Raw genomic sequence first — 27,969 nt, 5'->3', positions numbered from 1 at the left:
CTTATAGCTCAGAGAGGCTGGGTCTTCCCCGAGGATATCAGGTGCAGTGTAAGCTACAGATACCTGCTCAGCTGGACAAGACTTTAATCATGGAGAGAAAGCTCCTAAAGAAGGAAATTAAAAAGCTCCTGTAAGTATGATTGAGAATAAACTTTTGTTTATTACAATTGGCCTTTGGTGGGTTTCAGGTCATAGATAGTCTGGATATTGGCCAGAGATGGGGGCGGGTAAAAATCTGAGGAAGAATCTATTCCTGCGCTGTAGGAGAAAGCCAGAGGATGTAGCCTCTGCCTCCTGCCTGAGAGGCCTCGCATGTGGAGCAAAGAGGATGCTGACTCTTTTGGGAGGATGTTTCTGCCAGGATCATGCATTTTGGAGGCATCCCCATTCTAGAGCCGAACAGCTGAGCCCCCAGCCCAGCCGGCTGCCTGGACCGGTCAGGATATGCCTTTAAAAGGGCCCTGCTGGTAAAAAGATACAGCAGAGATTTCTGCAGACCGTACCCAGGGGCCCAGCATTTCAACTGCAGCCTCTGCCTCTATTATTGTCAGTCTTACTGACTAAATAATTCGTCTCCTTTTTCTTGACATCTGAAATTTTAAAAAAATAAAAAATAAAAATCAAAAGAGATGTCAAGTTTTCCCCTGAAAAAAATTTTTTTTCTCCTGTGGTAGTTTTCTTTCTTTTTTTTAAAAGATTTTATTTATTTATTTATTTATTTAATAGACAGAGATTACAAGTAGGCAGAGAGACAGGCAGGGAGAGAGGAGGAAGCAGGCTCCCCGCTGAGCAGAGAGCCCGATGCGGGGCTCGATCCCAGAACCCTAAGATCATGACCTGAGCAGAAGTCAGAGGCCTTAACCCACTGAGCCACCCAGGCGCCCCTGTGGTAGCTTTTCTGTGACTTGGTACTTTTTTAAGAGGTTGGTGAAAATCACAGAGCACATAAAAAAGCAGGGGAAAGACTATTTCTTATACATTATAGGCACAACAATAATGTCCTTTTTATCAAAGACCTTCTCACAGTTCCCATCAAATGTATTTTCTCTGCCTACTATGATAATTATTTTTTACTAAGTCCTTAAGAAATGCTGGAATAAAACATGTGTGACTTTACACATATTTACATGTATGTGTTTGGAGGCTGATATAATAGTTTTTAAAAATGTTATCAGAAAATGTCAATTCCTCCACATAGAATTGGAATTATTTTATATCCAAAGAATACATTTAAGCTACTTTAAATAGAGTATCTTGGGATTAGAAAGCAAAACCTGAGAATTTTTATTGATCTTAGTTTAATGACTCAGAAGAGCTTTTGGGAAACAGATACAAACTGACTCCCCCAGCCCCCAGCCCCTCCACCCTGGCAATGGCTTGCCCAAAGTGCATGGTAAAGACCTTGAAAACAGAACCGGCCTTTTGTCCAAGGGTTGATCTGTGCAGATGGACCCTGGGGACCCAGAATCCTTTTTTCTTTATCGGATCCCTCTTCCTCTTCCTGCCTTCCCCCTGGGGTAGCCCCCTGTCTATTCTCCTGCCAGGGGCTCTAGGAAAGGATTCCACAGAACACACTAAAGTGGACTTCCTGGTATGTTTTTATGCATAACTCCTCCTCAGGGTATTTGCATTCTAACGGGGGGGGGGGAAGGCCTTAGGGTAAGAGAATACATCTGTACAGAACATCATATAGCTGGAATTTTTCAACTTTGGTCATTCTGCCTGAGTTTAACATGGGCAACAAAGGAATCTTCGTTTTAAACAGTGGGTCTCGATCCTTTTGTTTTTTTGCAAAATCTTTTCTGAGTGTGGGACGTGTCATGCCCCCTCTGCTTTCCTATCGATTCTGTACCGACCACGTGAGTATTTATTTTTAGATAAACATGATTGAAGTTCATAGTGGTTAGATGTTTTAAACCTATACCATTGCAGGATTGCTATTTAAATAAAAATGAGTATCAGTTGAGCTACCAGAACCACCAGTGACTTTGTATTTTGGTGGAGGAGGGAGGGACTGGGAAGAAGGCTCTTCTGCAAATGGAGATCCTCGCTCATGCCCAATGGTTCAATGCTGCTCTCTTGCTTTTAAGGGGAGATTATATTGGCATCAGACTTCGGGAAAATGAATTTGACCCAAAAGGAAGAAGGCAACTCACCTTTCTAGATGATATGGTAAAGAAAGGCATGCCCATGCAAGTCACATTTGTGTTCTTTGTGTTCAGGGGACGGAACAAGGATCTGATGTAGATCATGAACAAGGCTAATCTCGATCCTCCCAGAAGGTCTCTTTCTCATCTTCTCATCCTAGGGCCCTCCACATAGTCTTCTCAGCTCATTACACTGAAAGCAAAAGGAATGAGAAAATAAAAGTCATGAGATTTCTGCTATTTGCTCTTTCTCTCTTAGGGTGCAAGGTTACATGTTAGGTACAAGATGTTAAAATTTTTTTGACAAAATGACTTCTGTAGTTCTCTACTATGATAAATGTTTTCTTTTGTTTTTTTTTTTACCATTTGCATTCATGGAGAAAACCACAGAATTGAATTATCTTAAAATCCCTCATCATTATTCACGTTGAAACTCAGATTCATGTTAGGTAATGGAAGTTCACTTCACGGACATTAAGGAAGAAATGTAAAGATCTGATTCAAAAGAAATTAGGAAACCCTCAGCTTTTTTATGCTTACCTGTTTACTCCTCTTGCACTAAGGAGGAGGGTTCGCTCCCTGCCCCTCCCCCTCTCCCTGTCTGACCTCCCTGGAGCTCAGCCTTGGGAGTTCAGCCTTGGGATTCTCAAGTGCTTCTCCCTGCACATGTTAAATGGAGAAACTAAATCAATTAAATACGTGCTTCTCAAGCTTTAATGAGGTCTTATTTGATTTGGGAGGTAGGGATGGGGCTGGAATTTGCACTTGTGATGAGCAAACAGGTGATGCCAAGGCAGCTGGTCCAGGATCCAACCTTTGGATTAGGTTTCAACCACTGACCACAGTTCTTTTTGTTGTTGTTCACACTCTAGTTTGGTTTAGTCATTGAAAGAAATAAGTACAGTTGACCTTTGAAAACATGGATTTGGACTGTATGGGTCCACTTATATGTGGAATTTTTTTTATAAATACAGTACAGTACTATAAATGTATTTTCTCTTATTATTTTCTTAATAATGGTTTCTTTTCTCTAGCTTACTTTATTTTAAGAATGCAATATATTATATATATATATATATATATATATATATATATAACATATACATTATGTATTAATCAACAGTTTATGTTATGGGTAAGGCTCCTAGTGAACAGCAGGCTGTTAGTAGTTAAGTTTTGGGAGAGTCAAAAGTTATAAAAGGAATTTAGGTTGCAGGCATCAGTGCTTCTAGCCCCTGGGTGTTCAAGGGTCAACTGTACATTGTACAGAAAATGTTAGCACCTTAGAACCCTTCTAAAACCTCCAAGACAAAACTAACCTTCCCTTTTCTGGAGGTGGGGATAGAGAGGAGAGAAGGGATTTTGACAAGGACAAGGTAAATATGCTTAGAACTTACCAGAAAGATGGTCAGTGGGATAGGAATGAACATTCGAATTGGTCCTCAGCTTTTACTGTATACAAAACTCTCGGCAAGCCACTCATTTGGGTCTACCTCCAGTCCTTTACTCACGCTGGCCCCTCCACCCAGGACATCCTTCTCCATCTACAGAAATTCTCCTTGTCCTGTCCTCCAAGCCCCAGCTCCAACAGGAGCTCCCCTCAAAAGCCTCCTAATCTCCCCCTCACTCCCCTGTGCTCCTGGAAGCACATTCCTGACTTTCTGCTCACAGAATTGAAAATCATTCTCTGTGGCCCTCTTCCCTCACCTTCATTTCTGAGGCCCTGAGAACATCAGTTTCTTATCCAAAGTTATACTGTGAGTTGTTGGCAATATCTAGATTTTAATCTAGATTCCCTGACTCCTAGGTTTGTTTTCTTAAGATTTTATTTATTTGAGAGAGAGAGAGAATGAATGGGAGGAGGGGACAAAGTGAGAAGGAGAAGTAGACTCCCCACTGAGCAGGGAGCAAGACAGGGCTCCATCCCAAGACCCTGGGATCATGATCTGACCCAAAAGCAGACACTTAACCTACTGAGCCATCCACATACTGCCCCATTCCTAGTTTCTTTCCAAGAATCAATCCTTTCTTTTCCTGTCACCATGAACCAGAAAATTAAAAATGGCCCTAGTGAGAGGAAAACTTAATGACTGAAGATCTCTCAATAATCTGTCTGAGGGTTGGGTTACTGGACATAGTGGATGATCCTCACACAGTGGACATGACAAAAGAGTAGACTAAGCTTAGCAATGCCATTGTCATTGGGTCCAGGGGGTGCTCCGGCCAACGTCTAAGCCCCTCCCCTTCTGTCTCTGCTTCCTGCTTCCAGGCACACTATGATTTGGCCATCAATGTCGCTTTGCAATGGCTGGATCACTCAGAAGACTTAACTTGGCTCGAGTGGGAAAAAGTGTGAGTTCAAATGGTTTTTTCTTCTTCTTTTTCTTAATGTATGACTATGAGTAGCAATAGAGAAATCTTCTGTCTGGCATCTTCTACCGGAGGCACTCTGATTTGAAACACTGCAGGATGAGTATGCCTCACCAGCGCGGCACCTGAAGAAACCTCACAGCTGTCAACATAGACGTGTTTACAGAGTTTGTGTCTCTGCCGATTGGTTTCTGTCCAATGATCTTTCTCACACATAATGTTGTATCTTAAATATGTTATTGCTTTATTGTGTGTGTGCCATGATTTTTTAAAATGGTCAGTCTGCAGTCGTTTTCAAAGAACTATCAAACACGATTTCTTAAACATTTAACTAGAAATATCCCTGAGCTGAGCTATTTGACCTACAACTGTTCGAATCCTTTCCAGGATTATCTGCTGGGCAGACTCACTCAGTTGGTAAGAATAAGTGTGAACTAATGAGGCCAGGATTTAATAGCTTCATCTCAGAGGCCAGTTCCTTCTTCTGTTCCATCTCCTTAGGACACATACTTTGTCCCGGATAGCTGTATCAATTAAGGTTTAGTTGTAATAAGCAGAAAATCCAGCTTGAACAGACTTAAACACACCCCCAAATTGGAGGGAAGTAGGGATTTATTAACTTTATTTGAAAAGTCCAGGGGTAGGTCTATGTTAGGCATGGCTTGATTCAAAACTCAAATCATGTCATCAGGATTTACTTCTGGACTATTTACTCTGTGTGGATTTTTTTTTTTTTTTTGAGAGAGAGAGAGCATGCATGAGTGTGGTAAGAAGGGCAAAGGGGGAGAGAGAGAGAGAATCCCAAGCAGACTCCGCACTCAGCACAGAGCCTGGTGCAAGGCTCAGTCTCAGGACTTTATCTCAGGACCCTGAGATCCTGACCTGAGCTGAAATCAGCAGTCAGATGCTTAACCAACTGAGCCACACAATGATGGACATTATTCTTAATTTTAACTCATTTTATCACAATACTGAGTCCATAGGAGAATAGATTAAGAAAAAAAAAAATCGTAGAATTGTGTCTTCATTGTGCCTGGGCTCCTAACTTGTCCAGAGGTGGAGGTTGGGGGGAATAGAGTACTCTGACTAACTTAGTCCACTCTGTGTTTTCTACCCTTGGAATCTAGGGGTGTTCTTGGCTTCCCTTAGGAGCAGATGAGCTTACAGTGGGTAAAGCAGTTCCCCCCAGCAGGAAGGGAGAGCTCTGCCACAAGAAGGGGAGGAGGATACAAGTTGGCAAAACCATGACTGCCCACCATAGTGGTCAATGTTCCAGAGCTGTGAAAAGATGGATAGATGAAGGCAAATTCATCCCCATTGTTGGAAGATTCAGAATTCAAAGTATGTACTTTACCAATGTCAGACTAAACACCTCAGGTTTGTAAACAAGTGCATAACACATGGCCCATTGGAGATTAATGATGGATTATTATTATTGTCATAAGCTTACCAGGTGTCAAAAAGAACAAAAGTAAACCTTCTACTGTTATCTATTGATATTCCCCCTTAGGAAAATGCCATTTCATGACAGACCTGTATATCCAAACCGGAAAGAAAGAGAAGCAATGATTTTATCATCTTATGCTGGAATCCTAATGGTAAGGAAAAGAACGCTATTTGAATAGTGTTAATAGTTTAAAACATGGAGATTTTATATTTATTATGTGCATTTTTACATTAATGCATATTTATTTTCTTTTTCAACTGATCTTTCAAAATGCTTAGGATTTACTAATATTAAATGTTTCAGTTTTTAAGATATAATAAAAAGTCTTTGACTTCTATATGGTATTGTTAAAACATTTACTTAAAAGACAAAAAAACGGGTGCCTGGGTGGCTTAGTCGTTAAGCGTCTGCCTTCGGCTCAGGTCATGATCGCAGGGTCCTGGGATCAAACTCCACATCGGGCTCTCTGCTAGGCAGGAAGCCTGCTTCTCCCTCTCCGACTCCCTCTGCTGCGTTCCCTCTCTCGCTGTGCCTCTCTCTGTCAAATAAATAAATAAAACCTTTAAAAATAAAAATAAAATAAAATAAAAGGCAAAAAAAAAAAAAACCCAGAATGAAAGACATACATAATTAGATACTAGAGACTCTGACTTATCCATTTGTTCAGAATTTATTTATTAATGTCCATGCTATCCAGGCATGATACTAGACATACCAGAGGTATAATTACTTTGTTTCATAATGTAAAAAAAAAATGATATGATAATGCATTTGTTGGTGCTATTGTTTCTTTTATTTGTTTGTTTGTTTGTTTTAACAGAACAGTATCCCAATTGAAGAAGTCTTTAAAATGTATGGAGCTGATTCTTCTACCAATTCTAGGGCTACAAAGGTAGGGGTGATCCAAGACTATCAATAAAAAGAATTTTTAGAGAAAATGTATTTTATAAATTTATAATGTATTTTTAACCTTTTCAACTGCATGAAACAACAGTTTTTTAATCAAAATATGCAAAACCAGATGTAGCCCTATCTCACTCGAATAACAAATCTTTGTAAAAGGATTTCCCTACGTGAGGGCAGTGGTAGGAATAACAACCATATTTTGCGTAAGGCTGAGTAGAGACAGTAAGTGGGGCACCAGGCTTAGAGTCTAGAATCTGCCTCTGTTTCTGGGGAACAGAATTTCTCACTTACACATTTGGTAATGTAGGTTTGGCAAGTCCAAGCACTCCTCTTGCATGATGTACTAGAACATTTCGCACTAGGACAAGACCTGCAAGGGTCAATCTTGTGACAAATTCTGTAGCTCGCTGCTGCCACCCTTCTCCTTGCTGTGACAGTCCCTTCAATCACAGCAGTAGAAGCAGCAACTATCAGAAGTCCAATGACGTGAGTTCCACCAAGCCCTAGGGCCTTTTCCCTCTTTGACTTTCCATATACCGATCTAAAAAAAAATTTTTTTATTTAGTATTCTTAATGATCTTTACAGCCAGCTCAGTTTTGCTATTTATGAACATACGCATATTAAGTAAACATTAAATACAGGCTGGTATTTAGAGGTGAACTACCAATCAGTTTACCTTTAGGTACCTCTAGAAAAGGGAAGAGGAAAGCAGGGTAGAGCAGGAGTGGTATGCAGAGAATCCACAGCCTCACACCCAGCCTTCTGCTCACACGGTCACTTTTGATGTCCTACCACAACTCGGCAGGAAGGCCAGAGCAGGGGCAGGACTATGACTACAAAAATGCCTGCCCCCCCCCCTTGTTCTTTTACCCATACACCATATAGTGACCAGCGGGGTCATATAAAAATCGAGAGGTCACCAGGTCAAGGCTAAGAGTCAGGCATTTACAAGAAGTGTTGAAACTTTGAATCCAACTGTCTCATCACCTTAATCCGTCTCGTCCTGAGACTCAAGGTCCCTTAAACAGAGAGGACATCAGCACCTTTCCTCAGATCACCCTAATTTCAACTTTATTCATGCATTCAATACAGTTATAGGTGCAGGGGATATCATGGTGAGCAAGTCAGACAAGATAACTTTTCTAGTGGGTCTTCTATCTTGTGCTGGAGCTGACATTCTGCCTTAGTTGAGATATAAGCACCCCCAGGCCCAGCGCTCCTCAGATACCAAGCTGTCCTTGGCTTTTAAAGAAAGCCCAGATCTTTTAGTTCCTTAGATAGCAAGCAAACCATAATGCTTCATTCCTGCTGGTTTTTTCTGCAGCTTTCTCCTTTCCAGACTACCCTCTTTCCACCTTCCCACAACCCTCCCCCGCAACATATACACACAAATATTTCAGCCCAACCCCTTCTGGTTCAGCCATTGTGTTTTTCCACATCTTCTGGTGCCTGGGAATGACTAGGGCAGGCATCTGGCACTGATTGTTTGGCCTGAACTTACCTGGTCAAAGGGCAAATATGGAAAATCACATCCTCGTGGCTGGGCAGTGGGGGGGGTGGCCCTATGAACACTTCAAGTCTTGGTTGGGTTCTCAATCAAGAAGGTTTGCAAACATGGGTGTCCAAGTAGCTCAGGCCATGTAACCAAGCAGCCAAGTTCATTTTAAAGGGCCATTAGAGGAAGCCATGCTGTTTGGAGGTGGGCTAGCCCATTTCTATCCATCCATCAGTCTTTCACTTAACCAGTAAAGAGACTTTATTCAGCACATTCCCTGTTTGGTTATGCGCAGTCTCTATTCTCACATCAGTGACCAAACCCAAAAAGCCCAGATGTGCACACGGACTACATGATGACCAGCTCCAAAGGGAAGTAGATAATATGGTCATGGAGGGAGTTTTCCTTCAAATAACTGCGTTTGTACATTGTTATACGACATGACCATCAGCTCATTTACTGGTTTGTATCTGGAAGGCAGCATGGGGTAAGGGTTCAACATGAGATTTCTGAAGGGGGCCTGCCTGGCTTTGAACCAACTCTGAGCAGCGGAATCCTGAGCAAGTCTTCCAAATTCCCCCACCCTTGATTTCATCATAAAAACAGGGACCAGAAAATGGGATTGTTGTGGGAAATGAGGTGAATTAGTACCAATATTCGTGGTTGGCACATGGTAACACCAAAACAGTAACTATAGTTAAAGTTCTGGTACTTGGGATTTGAATATCTGATTTCCTCTATATTCTCATAAATCAAGGTTTTTCCCCCAGCATTTCAGTCCAGATAATCCTTTGGTTGTGTGTGGGGGTGGAGCCAGAGGCTGTCCTGGGCTTTGTGGGATGTTTAGCAACATCACTGGCCTCTACCCTTTAGATGCCAATAGCTTCCCCCGCAGTGTGACAACCAAAAATGTCTCTCAACTTTGCCAAATGTCCCTTAAGAAACAAAATCACAGCTGGTTGAGAACCACTGCCTTAAATAATTAAATTGTTCATCAAGTGTCCTTATATATCACCAACACAATATAAGCTCTGCCTTTAGACACCGAATTGTCACAAAGGGTACGATACCATTTGAGCTACAAATGCAAGAGCCTAAGCATCATCTACCCGTGTGGCCGTCACGAGTCTTCAAGAATGCCAGCCCAGGCCTTTCTATGGAGGCAAAGCATCTGCTCAGTTCAGGGACCTCCTCCACATCTAAGACAAGACATTAGTAGAACCTCTCAATGGAAATTTAGCCTTTCAAAGACTAAATTGTAAGAGCTATTTTAAAACAGTCTTTCAAAGTTCAAGATAATTTCAAAAAACTGTTTTAACCAGAAGATGAGGTTATTCAAAAGATGTTATTGACAAAGATTCTTCTCTAATTGCTGCATATATCTGAATGAACTTTGATTCCTTTGGAGAAAATGTCTCCTAAGCAACAGCTTAAAGCCCTGTAGAATACTAATTAGATTATGGAGAAGTTCTGGCCGCTAGAATTGGCTACGCGATATAATACGGGTTGTGCTTAGGCTTGATGGCTTTCAACGGGAGTATTTGCTGCCACCTGGTGACAGAAAGGCATCATGAGCCCAGTATTGCTTACTAATTCTATAACCCAAAGGTTCTGCTCCTGATAGGGAGCTATTATTTGATGAGCCGTTTTTCTGCTCAGGACCCTGGACCTATAGGGGGAAAAAAAAAATCAACCAAGGGTCTCACACAAAAGATGGTGTTTACAGTTCGCTTCAAATAAATATAAAATAGCTGAAGAAAAAGAGCATAAATCTGCCCTCAACACAGTAAGAAAGCAATAAAAATATTCTTCAGTTCCATTTGTCAAAGAGGAAAAAGGGAAAGGGAAGCAGAGAGAGGAAAAGTTAGTGTAACTGAGAGAGGAGAAAGACAAAGGAGAAGTGGCTGGAGACCATCAGAACGTCTACTCCTTCTCTCCTGCTGCAGCCACACCCCAAAGTCCGACTGGCCATCATTTAACTCTATCCCAACTCCAAGGCAGGCTCTTCAGAGGCAGACAGATTAATGTCCGGTCCCAGCCCCTCCACTTGCTAGCTGTGTGGCCTCGGATAAGTTATTTAACTTGTCTGGTTCCCAATTTCCCTATGTGTAAATATGCATGATTACACTTAGCAAACTGGACTAGGTCCTTCTGATCATTCAGTGAGACCACACGTGTCAGGTGCCTGGTGCTGGCCCAGGGCAGGGAGCCTTCAACATCGGTGATCTTATTTCCAAACCCACCTCCATGCCCGTCTCCCATCCACAGGAGTCCAGTGACAGCAGCCGGGTCTCCCTGAAAGAGGCCCATCTTCCCCCCACACACCCTCTACAGCCCTGGTCTCCAGGCACTTACTATAATAAGCTGCCGAGTGTCTTCCCTTCTTGGAGGAGGCTGACTGAGCCTGAAGGGTAGAGAAATGAAAAAGCATTTTCAAGATAAGGAGAGGGACCCATTAGGTTGAAACAAAAGTTCAGTATTGGCAGATCTTCATGATGGGAGATGGAAACCATGCTTTCGAAATCCATTCTGTCCCAACGAATCCTTACAATATAGGTTTATGTAGTGTCTTTCTGTATCTCTGACTACAGTCTTTAGTTTAAAGTCTAATTTATCTGATATCAGAATCGCTACCCCAGCCTTCTTTTGAGGCCCATTGGCATGAAAGATGCTTCTCCAACCCTTCACTTTCAGTCTGCGTGTATCTTTAGGTTCAAAATGGGTCTCTTGTAGACAGCATATGGATGGGTCCTGTCGTTTTATCCAATCTGCAACCCTGTGCCGTTTTATGGGCGCATTTAGGCCATTCACATTGAGAGTGATTATTGATAGATTCGTTTTTATTGACATCGAGTTACCTTTGAAGTCTTTCTTTCTGTAGACTGTCTCTCTATTTCTGTTCAATGCTATCCAATATATGTTTAAAGTACAAAACCAAACAACAACAAATCCACCAAAGGGATGAAATAGAACAGTGTCAACAGTTTGGGACCTCTCCGGGCCTCCTCTCCAACCTCTCCCCTCCCTGCTGCCTCACATTTATACTATCCGCAATCACGGTTTATCATTTCCTTGTCTTTTTTTCTAGCTTTACCACGTACGCATGTCTCACCAACATACTGTTCAGTTTTGCATGTTCTTTGAACTTGATACTAGTAATATAAGCGGCAATCTTTACAAATGAAGCAAACGTTTTACTCCATGGCTTTCTTTTGTCATTCAACACTACATTGCACAAATTCATCCTTGTGGTCAATATAGTTTATTTTCACTCTAGGTAGCGTTCCGCTGTAAGACTGCACCACAATGTCTTTATATATTCTTCCGTTTTCGACATCTGGATGACTTCAGCTGTATGTCTCTTCATGTGAAAGTGAAAGAGTTTCTGTGGGGCCGAGGCGTGAAACTGCGCCATCATTACGTCAGAGATGCCACGCCCGTGCCTTCAGACACATGGGCATCATCTCCAATTCTACATAAAGCCGAGCCGTTTTCCAAAAGGGTCGCACCAATGTACACTGCCGCTTGCCATGAGATCATCTGCCTGCTACCAACACCTGCTATTTTCAGGCTTCTTCAGTTTGTCAGTCTGTTAGGCGGCCACGGTCTTAATCACGTTCCTCTGGTTACCAATGAAAAACTATTTCTCTGTTTTTTCTTCTGCGAAGTGCCTGCTAAAGTCTTCTGTCCACTTTTGTCGTTGTTGTTGAGTCTTTCTTTCTTCTTGTTTTCTTTTTTCTTTTTTTTTTTTTAAAGATTTTTTTATTCATTTATTTGACAGAGAGAGGTCACAAGTAGGCAGAGAGGCAGGCAGAGAGAGAGGAAGGGAAGCAGGCCCCCTGCTGAGCAGAGAGCCCGATGCGGGACTCGATCCCAGGACTCTGAGATCATGACCTGAGCCGAAGGCAGCGGCTTAACCCACTGAGCCACCCAGGTGCCCCTCTTCTTGTTTTCTTCTTCTTCTCCTTTTCCTTCTTCTTTTCTTAATTTCCACAGAGCCTCAATTTTTTTAAAAAGCTGCTACAGGATATAATCAATCAATTCCTAGATTTGCCAGTTCTCTTCCTATTTGAAATGTGTCCTCTCTCTTCACAAACATTAACATGTTTAGAAAATATGATGTGGCACCAACCCAACCACATCTGAAAAACTTCTTGGACAGTACAAGCTGTCTTTCCAGACCACGTGCCCTGCTTTTGCTTTGGAAAATAGGGTTGTCATAAGCATATGTTCAATTGTTTTGACATTGGTGGAGAATTTCAAATTCTCCACCTTCTGTCTCAGTGATACCAAATGACATTTTAATAAGTTACTGCTCAGGCTGAAAGGCAGATAAAAATTACTGGCTATGCTCTTCATGCCTTGGGGTGCCTGGGGGGCTCCACTGGTTAAGCATCTGCTTTCAGCTCAGGTCATGATCCTGGAGTCCTGAGATCAAGCCATGCCTGAATTGGGCTCCTTGTTCAGTGAGGAGCCTGCTTCTTCCTCTTCCTCTGTCCCTCTCCCCACTCATGCTCTCGCAAATAGAAAAAGAAATCTATACCTCATCCCTCAATGATGTACCCAGGTCATTTCTTGGGCAAGTTCCTATATGACACATCCCCATCTTCTCTCTCTCTTCCCACCTCCAGTTAGAAGAAATTTTTGTTGAGTTGCTTTGGACTGAATCTGGCACTTAATGTGAATATGAATCAAGAAATAACTATTGTAATAATCTCTATTGACACAAAGATAGTATTAGTAAGTAGCTTTAAAGTAATAAAAAGAATGTATGATCAACTCTAGGTTTAGGATTTTATTTTTATCCTACTTTGAGAATAGTATCTCATATATACCACACAGAAAGCTACAGGAACTTCTTGCATGAGCCATCAGATTATTAGGACTCACAGAATATTTGAGCTGGATGTGACCTTTGAAATCATCGGGTTCTGTCTTCCCCAGGAGATAAGGAACCAGAGCATCTGTAAATATAAAGCTTGAATCTCTCTCAGTGAGAAAGCAGAAAACGATTGATCTTGAAGAGGGATGCTAATTACTTCAGGCCTCCTGGCTCTGATTAGTCATTTGTTATTGGTTATCTGATTTGTTATTTCCAAGGAGGATCCTGTAAAGGAAATGGTGCCCAAGTTATTCCACGGGTCACTCTACACAGAGAGAGGGGTGAGGCAGGGAGGAAGATGACGATGATGGTGATGATGATGACAAATATCAATAATTATTATTATCAACAAATAATCATTATTATCATTAATTTCAAAAGCAATATATTGTACGATGTGCCAACCACTATTCTAAGTACTTTACATATGCTAACTTTAATTCCTACCACAACCCTATAAGGTCATTACCAGTAGTATTGTTATCACATGAAGAAACAGGCAGAGAGGAGTTAGGTGACATGCCCAAGGTCACACATAGAGGAGTTAGGTGACATGCCAAGGTCACACATCTTATAGATAGATGGTGCAGCCTGTGCTCACATACAGCGTTTGACACTAAAGTCTATGCTGTTAACCACTATTGCTTGACTAGGATGGTAGTCATTCAACGAGTCAATGACACCTGGGGCCCTCCTATGTACTAGGCACTCTCTAATGCACTGGAGAGAGAAGGTTCAATTAGCTAACTGAGCTCCTTACTTCCACACTCCAACCCATTCTCTACAGAGCAGCCAGAGCAATCTTTTTAAGAACCTAAATCAGACCTTGTCACACTACAGCTTAAAAATATTGCAGTGGCCTCCCCTGAGTCCTGGAATAACGTGGAGCTCCGTACCATGGCCAACAAGGACCCAGATGATCCGGCCCCTGCCTCCCTCTCAGCCCATCTATAATTTCACCTTGCTTGCTCTGCTCTAGTCACCCTGGCTTCCTTTCTGTGTCTGGAAACACAGGTTATTCCAAAAAGACCTTCTTGTTCCCTCTGCCTGGAGCAGTTCTCTCCAGCTCTTCCCCTAACCGGCGGCTGCTCATTCTGGAAACCTCAGCGGATGCACTGCCTCTTTCTAGAGGCTTTCTCTGGCTGTGTGCAGTGGTGGCTATCCAGGCACTTGCGAGCACACCATCTTCTTTTGTTTATTAAACTTACCACAGTGCATGATTTATCATTTGCGTTTCCTCACTCCGCTCCAGAAGGGCAGGAGCCTTGTCTGTCTGAGTGACCACAGCTCCGGACACAGGGGTGCCCATAGAAGGTGCTCACTGAGAACTTGTCGAAGGAAGGCGTGAACGAAGAGACAGTCCTAATCTTGAAGAAATTTCCAGTGCGGCAGACAGTGGGTTATAACTAACCACAGCACACTGGAGTTGCTCTATGTGAGCGCATGCTTTGAGACCCCAGATGAGTGAATCTGTAATTCTGCCTTGAGGTAAGGTGGGGGTGTGGGGTACCAGCAGAGGAGAGCAGGGGCGAGGCGTGGGGAGACACAGGGCAGGTTTCTCAGAAAAGGTGGTATTTGAGCTACATCTCAAAGGAAAAGTAGGAGCCTCTAGGCAGAAAAGGAGCAAATGGTTATCCCAGGTATAAGACAACACTATGAAGAGCATCCGTGAGTGAAAGGGCATTTTGGACAAAGGAGACCAAGAGTGGGAGCATAAGACGGAATATGAACGTGCGTGCCGTGTGAAATGTGTGTCTTTCCGGCAGGTGCTTGGTGTTAAGGACCATGGGTTGGTTCAACCGACCAAGTGCTCTAAGTAGCAGGAGTTTACAGCACAGAGCACGCGCAGCTGTTACAACTAGGACTGTTTTCCTTCCAGGTTCCCCGAGCTCCACCTCTCCGCCTCTCCCTGCATCCCTTTGCCATGTTAACTGCGCCCCACGCAGCAGAATACGCCCGCAAGCAGAGTGAGCCTCTTTACTTCCACCTGCTTAGGGAAATTTAGCTAAGAATTAAACGCAGAAAGTAAGGTCAAAGTTGTTACGGCAATAATATTTCTCTGGCCGGCTGAATAAAGGAAAAGCAAACCAGAAGGATTCAGGACTTAATTTCCCTTCATTATAGAGACCAGAGACGTCTTACTTCTCAGACCTTTAGTGACGGGAGCAAGGCACTCTAGAAGGGAAGGATCTAAAACTGTGGGAGGGCTCATTTTTAAAAAAGTTTTTTTATATGCTCATGGTTACCACATGTGTCTCCAGGTGTCAAGTTAAGAAGGGGAACGACAAATAAAAATGCCACCAGCCGCTCTGCAAGGGAATCAAATGCCACAGTGTGGAAATCATCAAAAAATGTACCGTTGGACACCCAGCCAAGGAACAAAGTAGGTCTAAATATGTAAATTGGACCAAACTGATACCAAGGGTTTGGAGAATACTTTACTGATATTGTGGTTAAAAGTCTGGCCTTTGGGGAGCCTGGGTGGCTCAGTGGGTTAAGCCGCTGCCTTCGGCTCAGGTCATGATCCCAGGGTCCTGGGATCGAGTCCCGCATCGGATTCTCTGCTCAGTAGGGAGCCTGCTTATCTCTCTCTCTCTCTCTCTCTCTCTCTCTCTCTCTGCCTGCCTCTCTGTCTACTTGTGATCTCTGTCTGTCAAATAAACAAATAAAAATCTTAAAAAAAAAAAAGTCTAGCCTTTGGAGTTCGACGCTGTGGGTCTGAATCCAAATAAAGCCACTGCGTCCCAGCTGTGTGACTTCAGGCAGACTGTGTCACTTCTCTGTGCCTTAGTTTCCTCCTCTACAAAGTGGGAAACATAAAGGTACCTCCTCTCCAGGTTGTCAGGATAAATACCAGGGATTATGCTTTTTAAGAGATTAGGTGAGGGCTCGGTGCAGAGTAAACCCTAAATAAATGCAAACCATGATTATCTTTTAGCCTCTGAGATGTTCTATGCATCAGTTAATCAGGTGTTATTCTTTGATTCAAGTAAGTGTGTCAAGGAGATTTACACGAATGTCTGTGTCCTAAAGGTTTCTCTTCGCAGTCCCTTTCTCACTAATGAAATTTTATTCTTGCCTGCTTGAGTGTCTGCTGCTGCCGCCCTGGCCATCTGATTCCTGGCACATTTGTGCTGCAGAATTCAGAGAATGGCTAGGGATGCCCAGGGCTGGAGACAAAGGAGAAAGGCAGGAGAGTTCTTGGCCCTTCCAGCCCTGGACCCTCTACTTTAATGTGCAAAGTGAAAAGGAAATTTAAAGAGACATCAGGAGACCAAGTTAATGAACACAATACAAGCTGAGAGAAGGGAGAATCAGATTAGTGGTACAGCTGGCCGGCTGGGGTATTTTAGGACTTTGTTGAATCAGAGGCTGTGGGCCAGGGAAAAGGGAAAAGGGAATTTTGAAACTTGCTACACTGGGCTATGGATTACTCTTGCTTTTAGAAACACAAGTGAAAGTTAAACGCAAGTGAAAATCAAAATTTGTTACTATCTAGTCTGGTTGCTGCACTGTGCATTTTTTTAATGTGAATCTCTGAATAGACTGGACCATGTAAAGCCCAGGATTCATTCAGGTTTTAGAGGCAAACAGTCAACTGGTGAGAAATGTAACCTTATCATAGCAAATGCTTTAGGAACAACCTGAATTTTTTTTTTCACATTTGAGTTTTAATAAGTGTTAATCTAGTAACATAACAGCACCACTATCAGAAAATCTTTACTATATTCTCAGGGCCCCTGAGTGGCTCAGTGGGTTAAGCTTCGGCCTCCAGCTTAGGTCGTGATCTCAGGATCCTGGGATCGAGTCCCGCATCGGGCTCTCTGCTCACCGGGGAGTTGCTTCCCCCGCTCTCTCTGCCTGCCTCTCTGCCTACTGGTAGTCTCTGTCTTTCTCTGTCAAATAAATATACAAAATCTTTTTTTAAAATGGTGGGGAGACCCATCTGTGCATCCTACATACTGAAAATCCAGCTCTCAAGATGACTCATTGGTCTGTTTATTTTGAAAATATAATTCCATTTGCTGTATATTTTATTCCATAACCATGAAGATTGTTGGCTTCTTGATGGAAGTGGGTCTTTTATTTCTTTTATTTCTTTATTATTTCCCACGTGTATATCAAGTGCTTTGCAAGCAGTGGCCGTTCAGTTATTATGGTAGATAAGTGAATTGGCAGAATGGTCCTTAGGGCTCTCAATACACTGGGCTCTGTCTAAACTGATTGAGAAGTTCATTTCTAAGGACCAGCCATTTCTATAGCCTAATCAATGCCTGTAAGCCTAGGCTGTCCAAAGAATAAATGTCCATTTTGCAATAGGGACAGGCCTTGAGATGAGCCCTTCCCATAAAGTCCTCTTCTTGAAAACCAAACAGCAGAAAGCACATCTATGATTTTTGTTCATTCTTTATCATTCGTGTGCTTTAGCATCTTTTCCAACTTCTGAGTCATGTATTTTTTTAAATTAGCTTAAAACATTATGATAGTAATACATGTTTATGATAAAAATTTCAAACAAAACAGGAAATATAAACTGAAAAACAAAAGAATTCCCCCTTCCCCACAACCCTGGATCCCTGTTAATATCTCTTGGGATCTTCAAATATTTGTTGTACATGTACATATAAATATATGTGCATGTGTCCTAGTGATTTGTTAGAAAAATGAAAAATATTTTTACTAAATGGATGGAAAAGGGGTGCTTGGGTGGCTCAGTTGGTTAAGCATCCAACTCTTGGTTTAGGCTCAGGTTGTGATCTCATGGGTCATGAGATCAAGCGCCATATCGGGCTCCATGCTCAGTGGGGAGCCTGCTTGAAGATTCTCTTCCTCTGCCCCTCCCCCCACTTGCACACTCACACTTGTTCTTTCTCTAAAATAAATATATCTTATATCTTATTTTTATTTCGTAAAGATTTTATTTATTTATTAAAAAGAAAGAGAGAACAAGTACAAGCAGGTAGAGAGGCAGAGGAACAAAGGGAGAGGGAGAAGCAGACTCCCCACCGAGCAGGGAGCTCCACACCGGGTTCCACCGCAGGACCCTGGGATCCTGACCTGACCTGAAGGAGATGCTTACCTGACTGAACCACCCAGGTGCACCTAAATAAGAGGGCTGCTGGGGGGAGGGGGGTTGGGAAAGGGGGGTGGGGTTATGGACATTGGGAAGGGTATGAGCTGTGGTGAGTGCTGTGAAGTGTGTAAACCTGGTGATTCACAGACCTGTACCCCTGGGGATAAAAACACATTATATGTTTATAAAAAATTAAAAATTAAAAAAAAACAAAAACAAACAAACAAAAAAAGTATGGAAAATACACTTTCACAGTTTATCGCTTGAAAAAGTTTTTCATTTTATGTATTTCAACTTCTGAGTCTTTTCCTTACCCATATGTTTTATGGATATTGTATCATGTCCTTTAGCTTGTAAACAACTTTTTTCAACCTCAAGATAAAACAATGCCTCATTCAGAATTTTTTATTTATTTCCAGCCACAGAAATACTTCATCAAGTAAAGGAAAGGGAGAAATTTTTTTTTAATAATCCAGGCATTTGGTGAAATAGTTTTCAGGATTTCTTTTGTACTGTATTGATACTAGTAATCCATTTATTAGTCAAAATGAATATGGGCAACACCATATCCTAGGAAAGTGTTGATACTGAGCACATTACCAGGAAATGGATTCCAAATGGACAGGGCCATACCAAAGAGCTAGAAAACAGATACCCTGGTAAAAAGAACTTGGGAGTCACACAGCCCAGAGTTAACTCTTGGTTCTCCCATTTAATAACTGTCATGAATTGTTAAGGGAATCTCTGCTTCCGTTTGTCATCTATAAAGAAAGGATTCTAACAGTACCTATCTCATAAGGTTGTTACAAGGACCAAATGAGCTAACCTATATGGAACAGCTTAGAAAAGAACCAGGACCATGGCTAAAAATAATACAAGTGCTCCCTTGACTACCCTCCTGACAAAGTCACGGTATCATGGAATGGAACAAGACACAGAGAGAGAGTAATTTGAGAGATTCTGGTTTCCAGTTCCATGGGCAAAGAATTTAGAAACTGCCACTCATCCCAACAAGTAAAAAGCTGAACAGGGTGAGAAAACAGGGGTCAAAGGGCAAACCTCTGTCCCCCCAAGGTTGGAGAGACCGGCAGATATCGGGAGTTAGGGTTTTCCAGAGCAAAGGCTCACAAGCAGAAGCTGCCACGAGTGCAGTACTGGAGTAGGAAACCCTTAACAGCAACTGGCAAATCACAGGAACCTCAGTGCAGACATCTCAAAGGGTTAAATACTCCAGACTCCAGGGGGACCCAGTCCTTCCTGGAAACCCACAATTTTGTGAGTTTTACCTGCAGGAGCTCTGCCAGATCCTCACAGTAAGTATTGGAGAAAATTCCTTTCACTTTTCCAGCAGTGAGGGCAGGGGTGGAAGTGGAAGGTGGGGGAGGAATCATTTTTAAATACAACAGAGAATTCTGTTCTTAAAAGGCCTGTCTTTAGTGACAACTCGTTAACTATAGCCTAACCTGTTGACATTTTATTGGAACCCAACCGACCTAGAAGAAGGGAAATACCCATTCCAGTCAGATCTAGTAATCTGGTCCCAGCTGGAGAAGAAGAAAAATTGAGAAACACTTGTGAATTTCCAAGTCCAGAGGCACAGGCTCACCAAAGACTGAGATCTAATAATAGGACTACAGAACCCTTCCCCTCCTCCCTCACCAGCCCCCCATCACATCACTAAAGACCTATTTAGAGAGTTCATTTTACCCAGGACATTATGTCTAGCTATCAAGAAAGAATTACAAGGCATACTAAAATGCATAAAACATAATTTAAACAGAAGAGCAAGCATTGCAAACAGACAGGACAGGGATGTTAGCACTATCAAACCAGGAATTTGAAACAAATTTGATTTATTACACTAAGAGTGTTAAGAATGCTAATGGATGAAGTAGCATGCAAGACTAGATGGACAGTGTAAGCAGAGAGAAAGAAATCCAAACTGTAACTACAGAATCCAGGTGGTGGGCACATGTACCTTCATTGTACGAATATTTCAACATTTCTATATGAAAATTTTCATAATAAAATTATGAAGAAGAAAAGAAAAAAGGAATTCTCCGAGTGGATCAAAACACAAGACCTGATTATATGTCGTCTATAAGACACCTACTTCAAATATAAAGACACACATGGATTCAAGGTAAATGGATAGACAAGTTTTGATTCACACCAGCCCAAATCAAAAGAAAGAATAAGGTTTACTAATTTCTGACAGAGCTGACTTCAAAGCCAGGAAAATGATCAGGGATAAAGAAAGACAATTGATAAAGGGGTCAATTCTCCAAGAAGACATACAAACTTTAACATGTGTGTCCTGGACAACAGAGCATCAAATTACATGAGGTAAAAATGTAAGGTAAAAATTACATGAGGTAAAAATGCAAAGACTGGTTCCACTATCATAGCTGCAGAGTTCAACACCCCTCTATCAGAAATGGAAGGAGGGTGATGCAAGTTTAAATTCAAAGCAATATATAACATTTCAAACTAAAATGGCATAAGCACAATACACAACTGCTCAGGGGCAAAAAGAAATGATTAGCTGTGGATATGGTTAGTCAAAAGAAATATAACTTTTATTATTTGCTTTTCTATTTGGAAATAATTTTGAGTTTGGAGGAAAGTTGCAAGAATAGCAAAGAGCCCTAGGACACCTTTTACTCAGAATCACCAATTGTTAGTGTTTTGCTCCATTAGCATCATCATTATTTCTGCCTCTGTCCCTCTTTCTGTCTTTCTGTATATAGATACAATTTTTTTTCTGAGCCATCCAAATTACATCCTCCCTATCACTATATCCCTCTTTATTTCAGTGTGTATTTCCGGAGAACAAAGTCATTCCTTAAATAACCTTAATATAATGATCAACTTCAGAAAATTGAACATGGATACTTTTATTTGAACTACCATCTATGTCCCAATTTTTCCAATTGACCCAATAATGTCCTTTGTTAAACATTTTTTTTCTTTCTGTATAGGATGCAGTGTGAGATCATATACTGTATTTAGTTGAGAAATACAACTCAATTTCCAAACCTCTCAGAACAATTCCATGGAAGTTCTTTTGTACCGACATGTATTTTAATCCACCTTTGCCAGTAATTTAGTATTTAATATTTGACCTTAAGTCTCTATAGAGTGAGAGTTAATGTCTGTGTGCATGTTAAATTGACGGGCTTGATACCAAAATGTTTTGTTTTTTGGTTTTTTGTCCTGCAGGTCACTTAGAAACTTGGAACTGCCCCATGGAAGTTCATAATAAAGCCTCTGGGAGAGGAAAAGAAACATCCAACACTGCAACTCTAGCCAGCACATTTTTCTTTATAGTCAGCTTGTGGTACAAAACTTATTGAAGTGTTACTTTGGATGTTGGGCTTTCTTCTCTTAGAATCCAATTGTGTGGCTCTAGTGTGTTGTTGATGTTGTTAAGTGTATATCCTATGCTGCTTCATTGTAACTGGAAGACTGCTGGTTGGAGAATTTTGAGACTATGTCGTATTTCTGTGTCAGAGCAGACCGGCTCTGCAGCACATTTCATAAATGTTTAGCACTGAATACTGCGGAGTGGAGGACTTGGAGGTAGTTTCCAGAAGTTTTGATCTGAAATAAAATGAATCTGTCATTCATTGCCCTTCCTACGTTCTCACATGGAAACATTTAAAATCATTTCAATAAAGCATTAAAGGAAACATGAGCGCAGGCTTTCTTTCAGTAAATAGAAGGACTCTTAGGAAAATGAAAATGTGCTAGTCTTTCAGCACTTTCCAAAATGCTGATTAGGCAGGTGGTTTGGCTTGTTAATACACACAGCAGCAATTCGACCAAGTGAATGTGAGTACAGATGACACCTTCTCTTAAGGTTTCACTGGGCCACCTGTCTGCAGAACAGTTTTGTCTTCAACACGTGCAAAATCAAGGGTTTGGTTTGTTGGCTTTCGCTGGAAATGGTGGTGCACCCTGATGTGGCATTGTGGTTGGGGAGACCGAGGACGCCTTTTCCGCATGGGCTTGGTTATGACCGCAACTGAGGTTTACCGGGAAGCCTGCAGCACTAGGAGGGAGGAAGGGGATGTATCGGTGACTTGTGACTTGACCCTGGGTATGCTGTCTAGCAGCAGAGGACTTTGCCCAGTTTCCTGTGCTCTAGCTCTGCTAATTGGGAGGGAACATTTTTTTCTTTGTGGCTACTGCTGTCTGTCCTTTTGACAGCTGTACACCTGCTTCATATGCTGCCCAACGACTTTCACAAATGGCATCATGAACACTGAATGATAGCGGTGGCTGGGTACCCCTTCAGGGCCGTCTATGGGTCACAAACTATGATGGTGTTTGACTCCATCCTCCTACGTACACTTGGATGACAAAGATGAGCTGGGGACTGCAGGCCTCCCGCAGCCCTGCGTAGCTGAGGAATGCTTGGAAATCAGTAGGACAGCAGCAGTGGAGAAAGCTCCTCAGGCCGTCACTTGGGCTCTGTGAAACAGTGACACTCCAGGAAGGGAAAACTCAGGCAAATCATGATGCTGGTTTTGAAAACAAAAAGCCGCCCTAGGGTGCCTGGGTGGCTCAGTGGGTTAAGCCTCTGCCTTCGGCTCAGGTCATGATCCCAGGGTCCTGGAATCGAGTACCGCATCGGGCTCTCTTCTTGGCAGGGAGCCTGCTTCCTCCTCTCTCTCTGCCTACTTATGATGTCTCTCTGTCAAATAAATAAATAAAATCTTAAAAAAAAAGAAAAAAAAAAAGGCAGCCCTAGGAGACAGCTGGTGGGAGAGGGAGGAAGGGGAGGATCCTGTATGTGATCTACAGTCTCACCAAGTCTCGGGAAATCTCTTTATTTTTAGTCCAAGGAGAAGCATTTAATCTCAAAATGAAACAGACTCATTTTCAAAATGTATTGCTTTTCACCAGGATCTCAGAGTTATGCATTTACAAAATGAGTTTATTTTTCATCTCATGAAAGTACTATATATTTATGGTCGAAAATTAAGGCAATCAAAAACGACAGAAAGGAGAAATAAAAACGTAAAACAAAGACCTATAATCCTGCCATTTATGGATAACCGTGACTGACATTTTGGTGTATTCACCCAACGTTCTAATCTTTTCTTTTCCCCCTACATAAACATATACGAAATCCTTGTAGCAAAACCATATCACACTGAGGAGGTAATTTAGAAAATGTAATTGTCTCTCGATTAGAGGATTTTTCGTCCCGTCCTTCTGGGACTCATAGGAGTGTCACGAGTCACCCCAGACGGAACCACCAACCCCATCTCAGCAGTTTCCATAGGCAAACACACAAAATGCTGGGCACGTAATGCATTTCTAGAGCGCTGCATAGGATGAGAAGTGCGCCCTTTGTCTCCAAGGTCATAATGGCTCTGCTGACCTCGATTCCTTTCACTGGAGCTAGTGAGGAGAACTCGAAAATGCCAGAGAGAATGAGAGCCCCCAGCCCCATGATCCCAAATGAAAAAAAGAGAGAGAACATAGAAATCCCCTCACGCACTACCCCCAGGCCCCTTTTGTGTTGTTCTTGCCAACGCAGCAGCCCTCCTGCTATATATCCCCGCTGCCGCTCTTGTCCCCATCACACTGGACGCTGTTCATCGGCTGCCAACCACAATGGGGAAGGTGAGCCTCCCGAGGGGTCGTGCGGCGTCTGTTGAGTGTCTCCTGTGCTTGGGGGGCCTTCCCCGCTGACTCCTGCCATCCCTTGTTTTTCGCCCCCGCAGATCACCTTCTACGAGGACCGCGGCTTCCAGGGCCGCTGCTACGAGTGCAGCAGCGACTGCCCCAACCTGCAGCCCTACTTCAGCCGCTGCAACTCCATCCGCGTGGACAGTGGCTGCTGGATGCTCTATGAGCGCCCCAACTACCAGGGCCACCAGTACTTCCTGCGGCGCGGGGACTACCCCGACTACCAGCAGTGGCTGGGCCTCAGCGACTCCGTCCTCTCCTGCCGGGCCATTCCTTACGTGAGTCTTGCTTCCACCCAGACTGATGGGAAAGCATCACTGATCCGTGACCCTAAATTTCTATTGGTCAAAGTCAGTTTGTTTCAACTCAAGACTAGTGTTCACAGTAAGGATGGCAATTCCTGACTCTCAAGCATTTAGGGAAAAAAAAAGTGAGCAGGCTTATGAATCACTGTAACCTCTTCCCCCCCCCCTTACTTAAGGACTTAAGATTGTTTTCAGTGTGTAAGAAATCACGACATAGACTCTGAAGTTAAATTTGGTAGCATCTAGCTGATTCCTACTTTCTAAATAAAAATCACCAAGTTTGGAAAAGAAAAACAATTAAAACCTATCTAGGTCATTAGTTTTTAATGATAGGAACACTTAACAGACCATGGCAAAAAACATAGGTGTAATGTGTTCTTTTTTTTTTTAAGATTTTATTTATTTTTAAAATTTTTATTCATTTTATTTATTTATTTGACAGAGAGATCACAAGTAGGCAGAGAGGCAGGCACAGAGAGAGGAAGGGAAACAGGCTCCCCTCTGAGCAGAGAGTCCAATTCAGGACTCAATCCCAGGACCCTGAGATCATGACCTGAGCCGAAGGCAGAGGCTTAACCCACTGAGCCACCCAGGCGCCCTAATGTATCTGACTGTATTAGCAACTGCCTTCCACACAGTCTGTATGACATAAGGATCTAGAAACTAGAACAGTATGTCTCAACTCCTAAGGGGCTCCCTAGTTCCCAGGAGTCATTATCAAGTACTTTCTTACGAGGGTCAAAGAGCATTAATTAGGACTTCATGGGACACGGTCCTCATCAAAGTGCTGCTTAAGGTTTTATAAACATGTTGAGTTTGTGTTTCTGGTTACTGGTGACACCAAATTATGCGGTATGGCAAGCAGATTCAAGTGAGACCAAAAGTAGGCTACAGAAATTTGCAGGTGCAAAAGGACATACAAATCAAACAGGAATTTCTTTGAGGCAAGAACTTCAAATGGTTCAAGTGACTTGGCAAAATGTCAGATATGTGGGCACAGAATAAATAGGAATTGTAAATAAGTGCGAAGAGTGACTTAAAAACAAGCTTGTTAGGACTCGGTTATGTGCCGTCATAATGGAAAAGACAGTTAAAATCCTCTCTGCAAACTCACTAAATATCGTGACCAGTGGCTTCCTACAAAGCAATCCCTTCTGTTCCCTTTATTTCAGCGGTTGTTTCTTCCACAAGATCAGGTCAGTTTTATTTTAACACTCTTCCTAATTTGTTAGACCAACCGTGTGCGGAGAAGACGCGCATACGGCAGGATGGTTTGAAAACCAGGCTTCCCAAAGATGCAGGTTACTAAGTCACTTTTACTGAGATCAGAGATCCATACAAGTGATTTTTCTTCTTTTGTTTACTGTCACAACAGACCAGTTCCCACAGGATAAGGCTGTACGAGAGAGATGACTATGGGGGCCTGGTGTCTGAACTCACGGAGGACTGCTCCTGCATCCACGATCGCTTCCGCCTCAATGAGCTCCACTCCCTCCACGTGCTGGAGGGCTGCTGGGTCCTCTACGAGATGCCCAACTACCGGGGTCGGCAGTACCTGCTGAGACCGGGGGACTACAGGCGCTACCACGACTGGGGGGCCATGGACGCCCGCGTGGGCTCTCTGAGACGGGTCATTGATTTGTACTAGGCCGTGTGTTTCTTGTTAGGATTCACACAAAAATGCAATAAATATACATATTGTGTTCTTGGCACTAAGTGACTCCTGTTTATCTTTAAATAATCACTGGCTTGTAATAATTGGTGACCCCTGGCAACTTACATGACCCTGAAGGTCACGTGTTTGAAATGTCTACTTACTTCCTGTTGGTCAGGCAACAGTATTCCTTAAGTCCCCACTTTTGTCATGAGGAGTCTGCCTCTACAACCCATAATCTGAGAAAGAGAAGAAAGGCAATGGGAAGGAAAAACTACTAGACCCCATATAAAGGAGAAAATATAGAGTAAGTTGGGGCTGGGACGCCAAAGTCAAGGTATTGCTGGAGAGGTTAGAGCAGTTTAAGTCTCAGATTAGTTCAGAAAAGCTGAGTGAAGAGAGAAATTTTAAGCAGAATTCCCAAGGTAGAGAAGGTCAAGTGTGCTTGAGTTCAGCTGGTAAGAGAAGTTTTAAAGTAAGTGTTAAAGGGCCTGAGTTGGTACCTTACTTTTGGCTAATTACTAGTAACAAATGCAACTCGGATTAGTTTTTTAGGGACTTTCCCGGTTTCAGCACAGAAAGTCCTATGTCCTGGAAAGGCCCTCAGTCTTAGGTAAACTGGGGTGTTTTGTTCCTCTACTTACTGATTACTTCTTTGATCAAGTCATTTCTTATCCTCTCTGTGCCTAAATTACCTTATTCAAGACTATAGGTGCATAAGAAATTCCTACTTCACTAAATCCCAGGATAATTACGATGAAAAGATAAGGAAAGACTGTGAACACATTTTGTTATTTTACATTATTACACAAATGTAAATGTAGAAAATTCATGTATCCCCAGTGTCTGCTCAAATTCAAGAGTACAATACGGTCATCTTTATTTTGGACTCCCAAGATGAATTTCTGTCAAGACTCAATTACAGGGCGCCAGGGTAACTGAGGTGATTAAGTGTCTGCCTTCAGCTTAGATCATGATCCTGAGGTCCTGGGATTGAGCCCCATATCGCGCTCCCTGCTCAGTGGGGAGTCTGCGTCTTCCTCTCCCTTCGTTCTCCCCCATATTCATGTACCCTCTCTCACTCTCTGTCTCTGTTAAATGAATAAAGTATTTTTTTAAAAAGACTCATTTACACACATCATGTAAGGAGTACATGAATCACTGAACTCTACCTCTGAAACTAATAATACACTATATGTTCATTGATTGAATTTAAATTTTTTAAAGAGACTAAATTACACAGAGTTAAGTATTAATCTTTCCTCAGCTGTGTACCTCTGGAATTTCTTTCCACTACAGTAAAGCTGCTCTCCAAAAATGCTAATTCTCTTTCCAAATTTATATGAGCAAAAATAGTGCCCTGTCCCAGTTAACTTCTTTGTCAAAGCTGATTTTAAAAATTCACATGGACTTGCAAGAAACCCAGAATAGCCAAAACAATCTTGAGAAAGAAGAACAAAGTAGGAGTATTTCTCAACTTCAGAACTTATCACAAAACAACATAATCAAGACAGTGAGGTCCTGGCATCGGGTAGACACAGAGATGGATGAAATAGACTTGAGAGTCCAGAAATTAACCCATGTGTCAACTGATTTGTGATGAGGATGCTAAGACGATTCACTGGGGAATAAATAGCTTCTCAATAAATGATACTGAAACTATAGGACAACCGCATGAAAAGGATGAAGTTAGCCCCCTATTTCACACCCTTTATAAAAATTAACTTGAAAAAATCAAAGACTTAAGCATAAAAACTCAAAAACTTAGAAGAAAACACAAGCATCTTTACGATCTTGAATTAGGCAATGATTTCTTAAACATGAAATCACAAACAACAATAAATAGATTGGACTTAAAATTAAAATATGTTGTGACTCAAAGGACACTATCAAGAAAGTGAACATAGTAACTTCTCATTACACACATCTCTGGAGGCAAGGGAAACAAAAGCAAAAGTGAACTATTGGGACCTCCTCAAGATAAA

General features: G+C 42.2%; 2 protein-coding genes across 3 annotated transcripts; both read left to right on the top strand.

The window, feature by feature from the left end:
- C3H2orf80 (chromosome 3 C2orf80 homolog) lies at window positions 1-22,014 on the top strand. Of its 2 annotated transcripts, XM_044241458.1 has the most exons (8): window positions 15-130; window positions 2,091-2,172; window positions 4,417-4,499; window positions 6,028-6,115; window positions 6,785-6,856; window positions 15,128-15,215; window positions 15,510-15,631; window positions 21,545-22,014. In XM_044241458.1, exons 1-8 carry the CDS (start codon window positions 90-92, stop codon window positions 21,551-21,553), a joined length of 585 nt encoding a protein of 194 aa, XP_044097393.1. In that variant the 5' UTR covers window positions 15-89; the 3' UTR covers window positions 21,554-22,014. The 2 variants fall into 2 exon arrangements, with proteins under 2 accessions (XP_044097394.1, XP_044097393.1); XM_044241459.1 differs by lacking the exon at window positions 21,545-22,014 and having other exon boundaries at window positions 1-130; window positions 15,510-15,725.
- Window positions 22,015-23,950: 1,936 nt separating this feature from the next.
- On the top strand, window positions 23,951-25,978 carry LOC122901723 (gamma-crystallin A). The gene is made up of 3 exons (XM_044240834.1): window positions 23,951-23,959; window positions 24,061-24,303; window positions 25,706-25,978. The coding sequence occupies exons 1-3, from the start codon at window positions 23,951-23,953 to the stop codon at window positions 25,976-25,978; spliced, it is 525 nt and encodes a 174-aa protein (XP_044096769.1).
- The last annotated feature ends 1,991 nt before the right edge of the window (window positions 25,979-27,969 follow it).

Source organism: Neovison vison, chromosome 3 (genome assembly GCF_020171115.1).
Source record: "Neovison vison isolate M4711 chromosome 3, ASM_NN_V1, whole genome shotgun sequence".
NCBI classification, from domain to species: domain Eukaryota; kingdom Metazoa; phylum Chordata; class Mammalia; order Carnivora; family Mustelidae; genus Neogale; species Neogale vison.
This window is presented reverse-complemented; position numbering and strand designations above follow the sequence as displayed.

Coding starts and splice junctions, on each gene's coding strand:
- C3H2orf80 (XM_044241459.1), top strand. CDS start 90: ATGGAGAGAAAGCTCCTAAAGAAGGAAATTAAAAAGCTCCT. Junction 131..2,090: donor AAGGAAATTAAAAAGCTCCT/GTAAGTATGATT, acceptor CTTGCTTTTAAG/GGGAGATTATATTGGCATCA. Junction 6,857..15,127: donor CCAATTCTAGGGCTACAAAG/GTAGGGGTGATC, acceptor TTTTCCTTCCAG/GTTCCCCGAGCTCCACCTCT.
- LOC122901723 (XM_044240834.1), top strand. Junction 24,304..25,705: donor CCTGCCGGGCCATTCCTTAC/GTGAGTCTTGCT, acceptor CTGTCACAACAG/ACCAGTTCCCACAGGATAAG.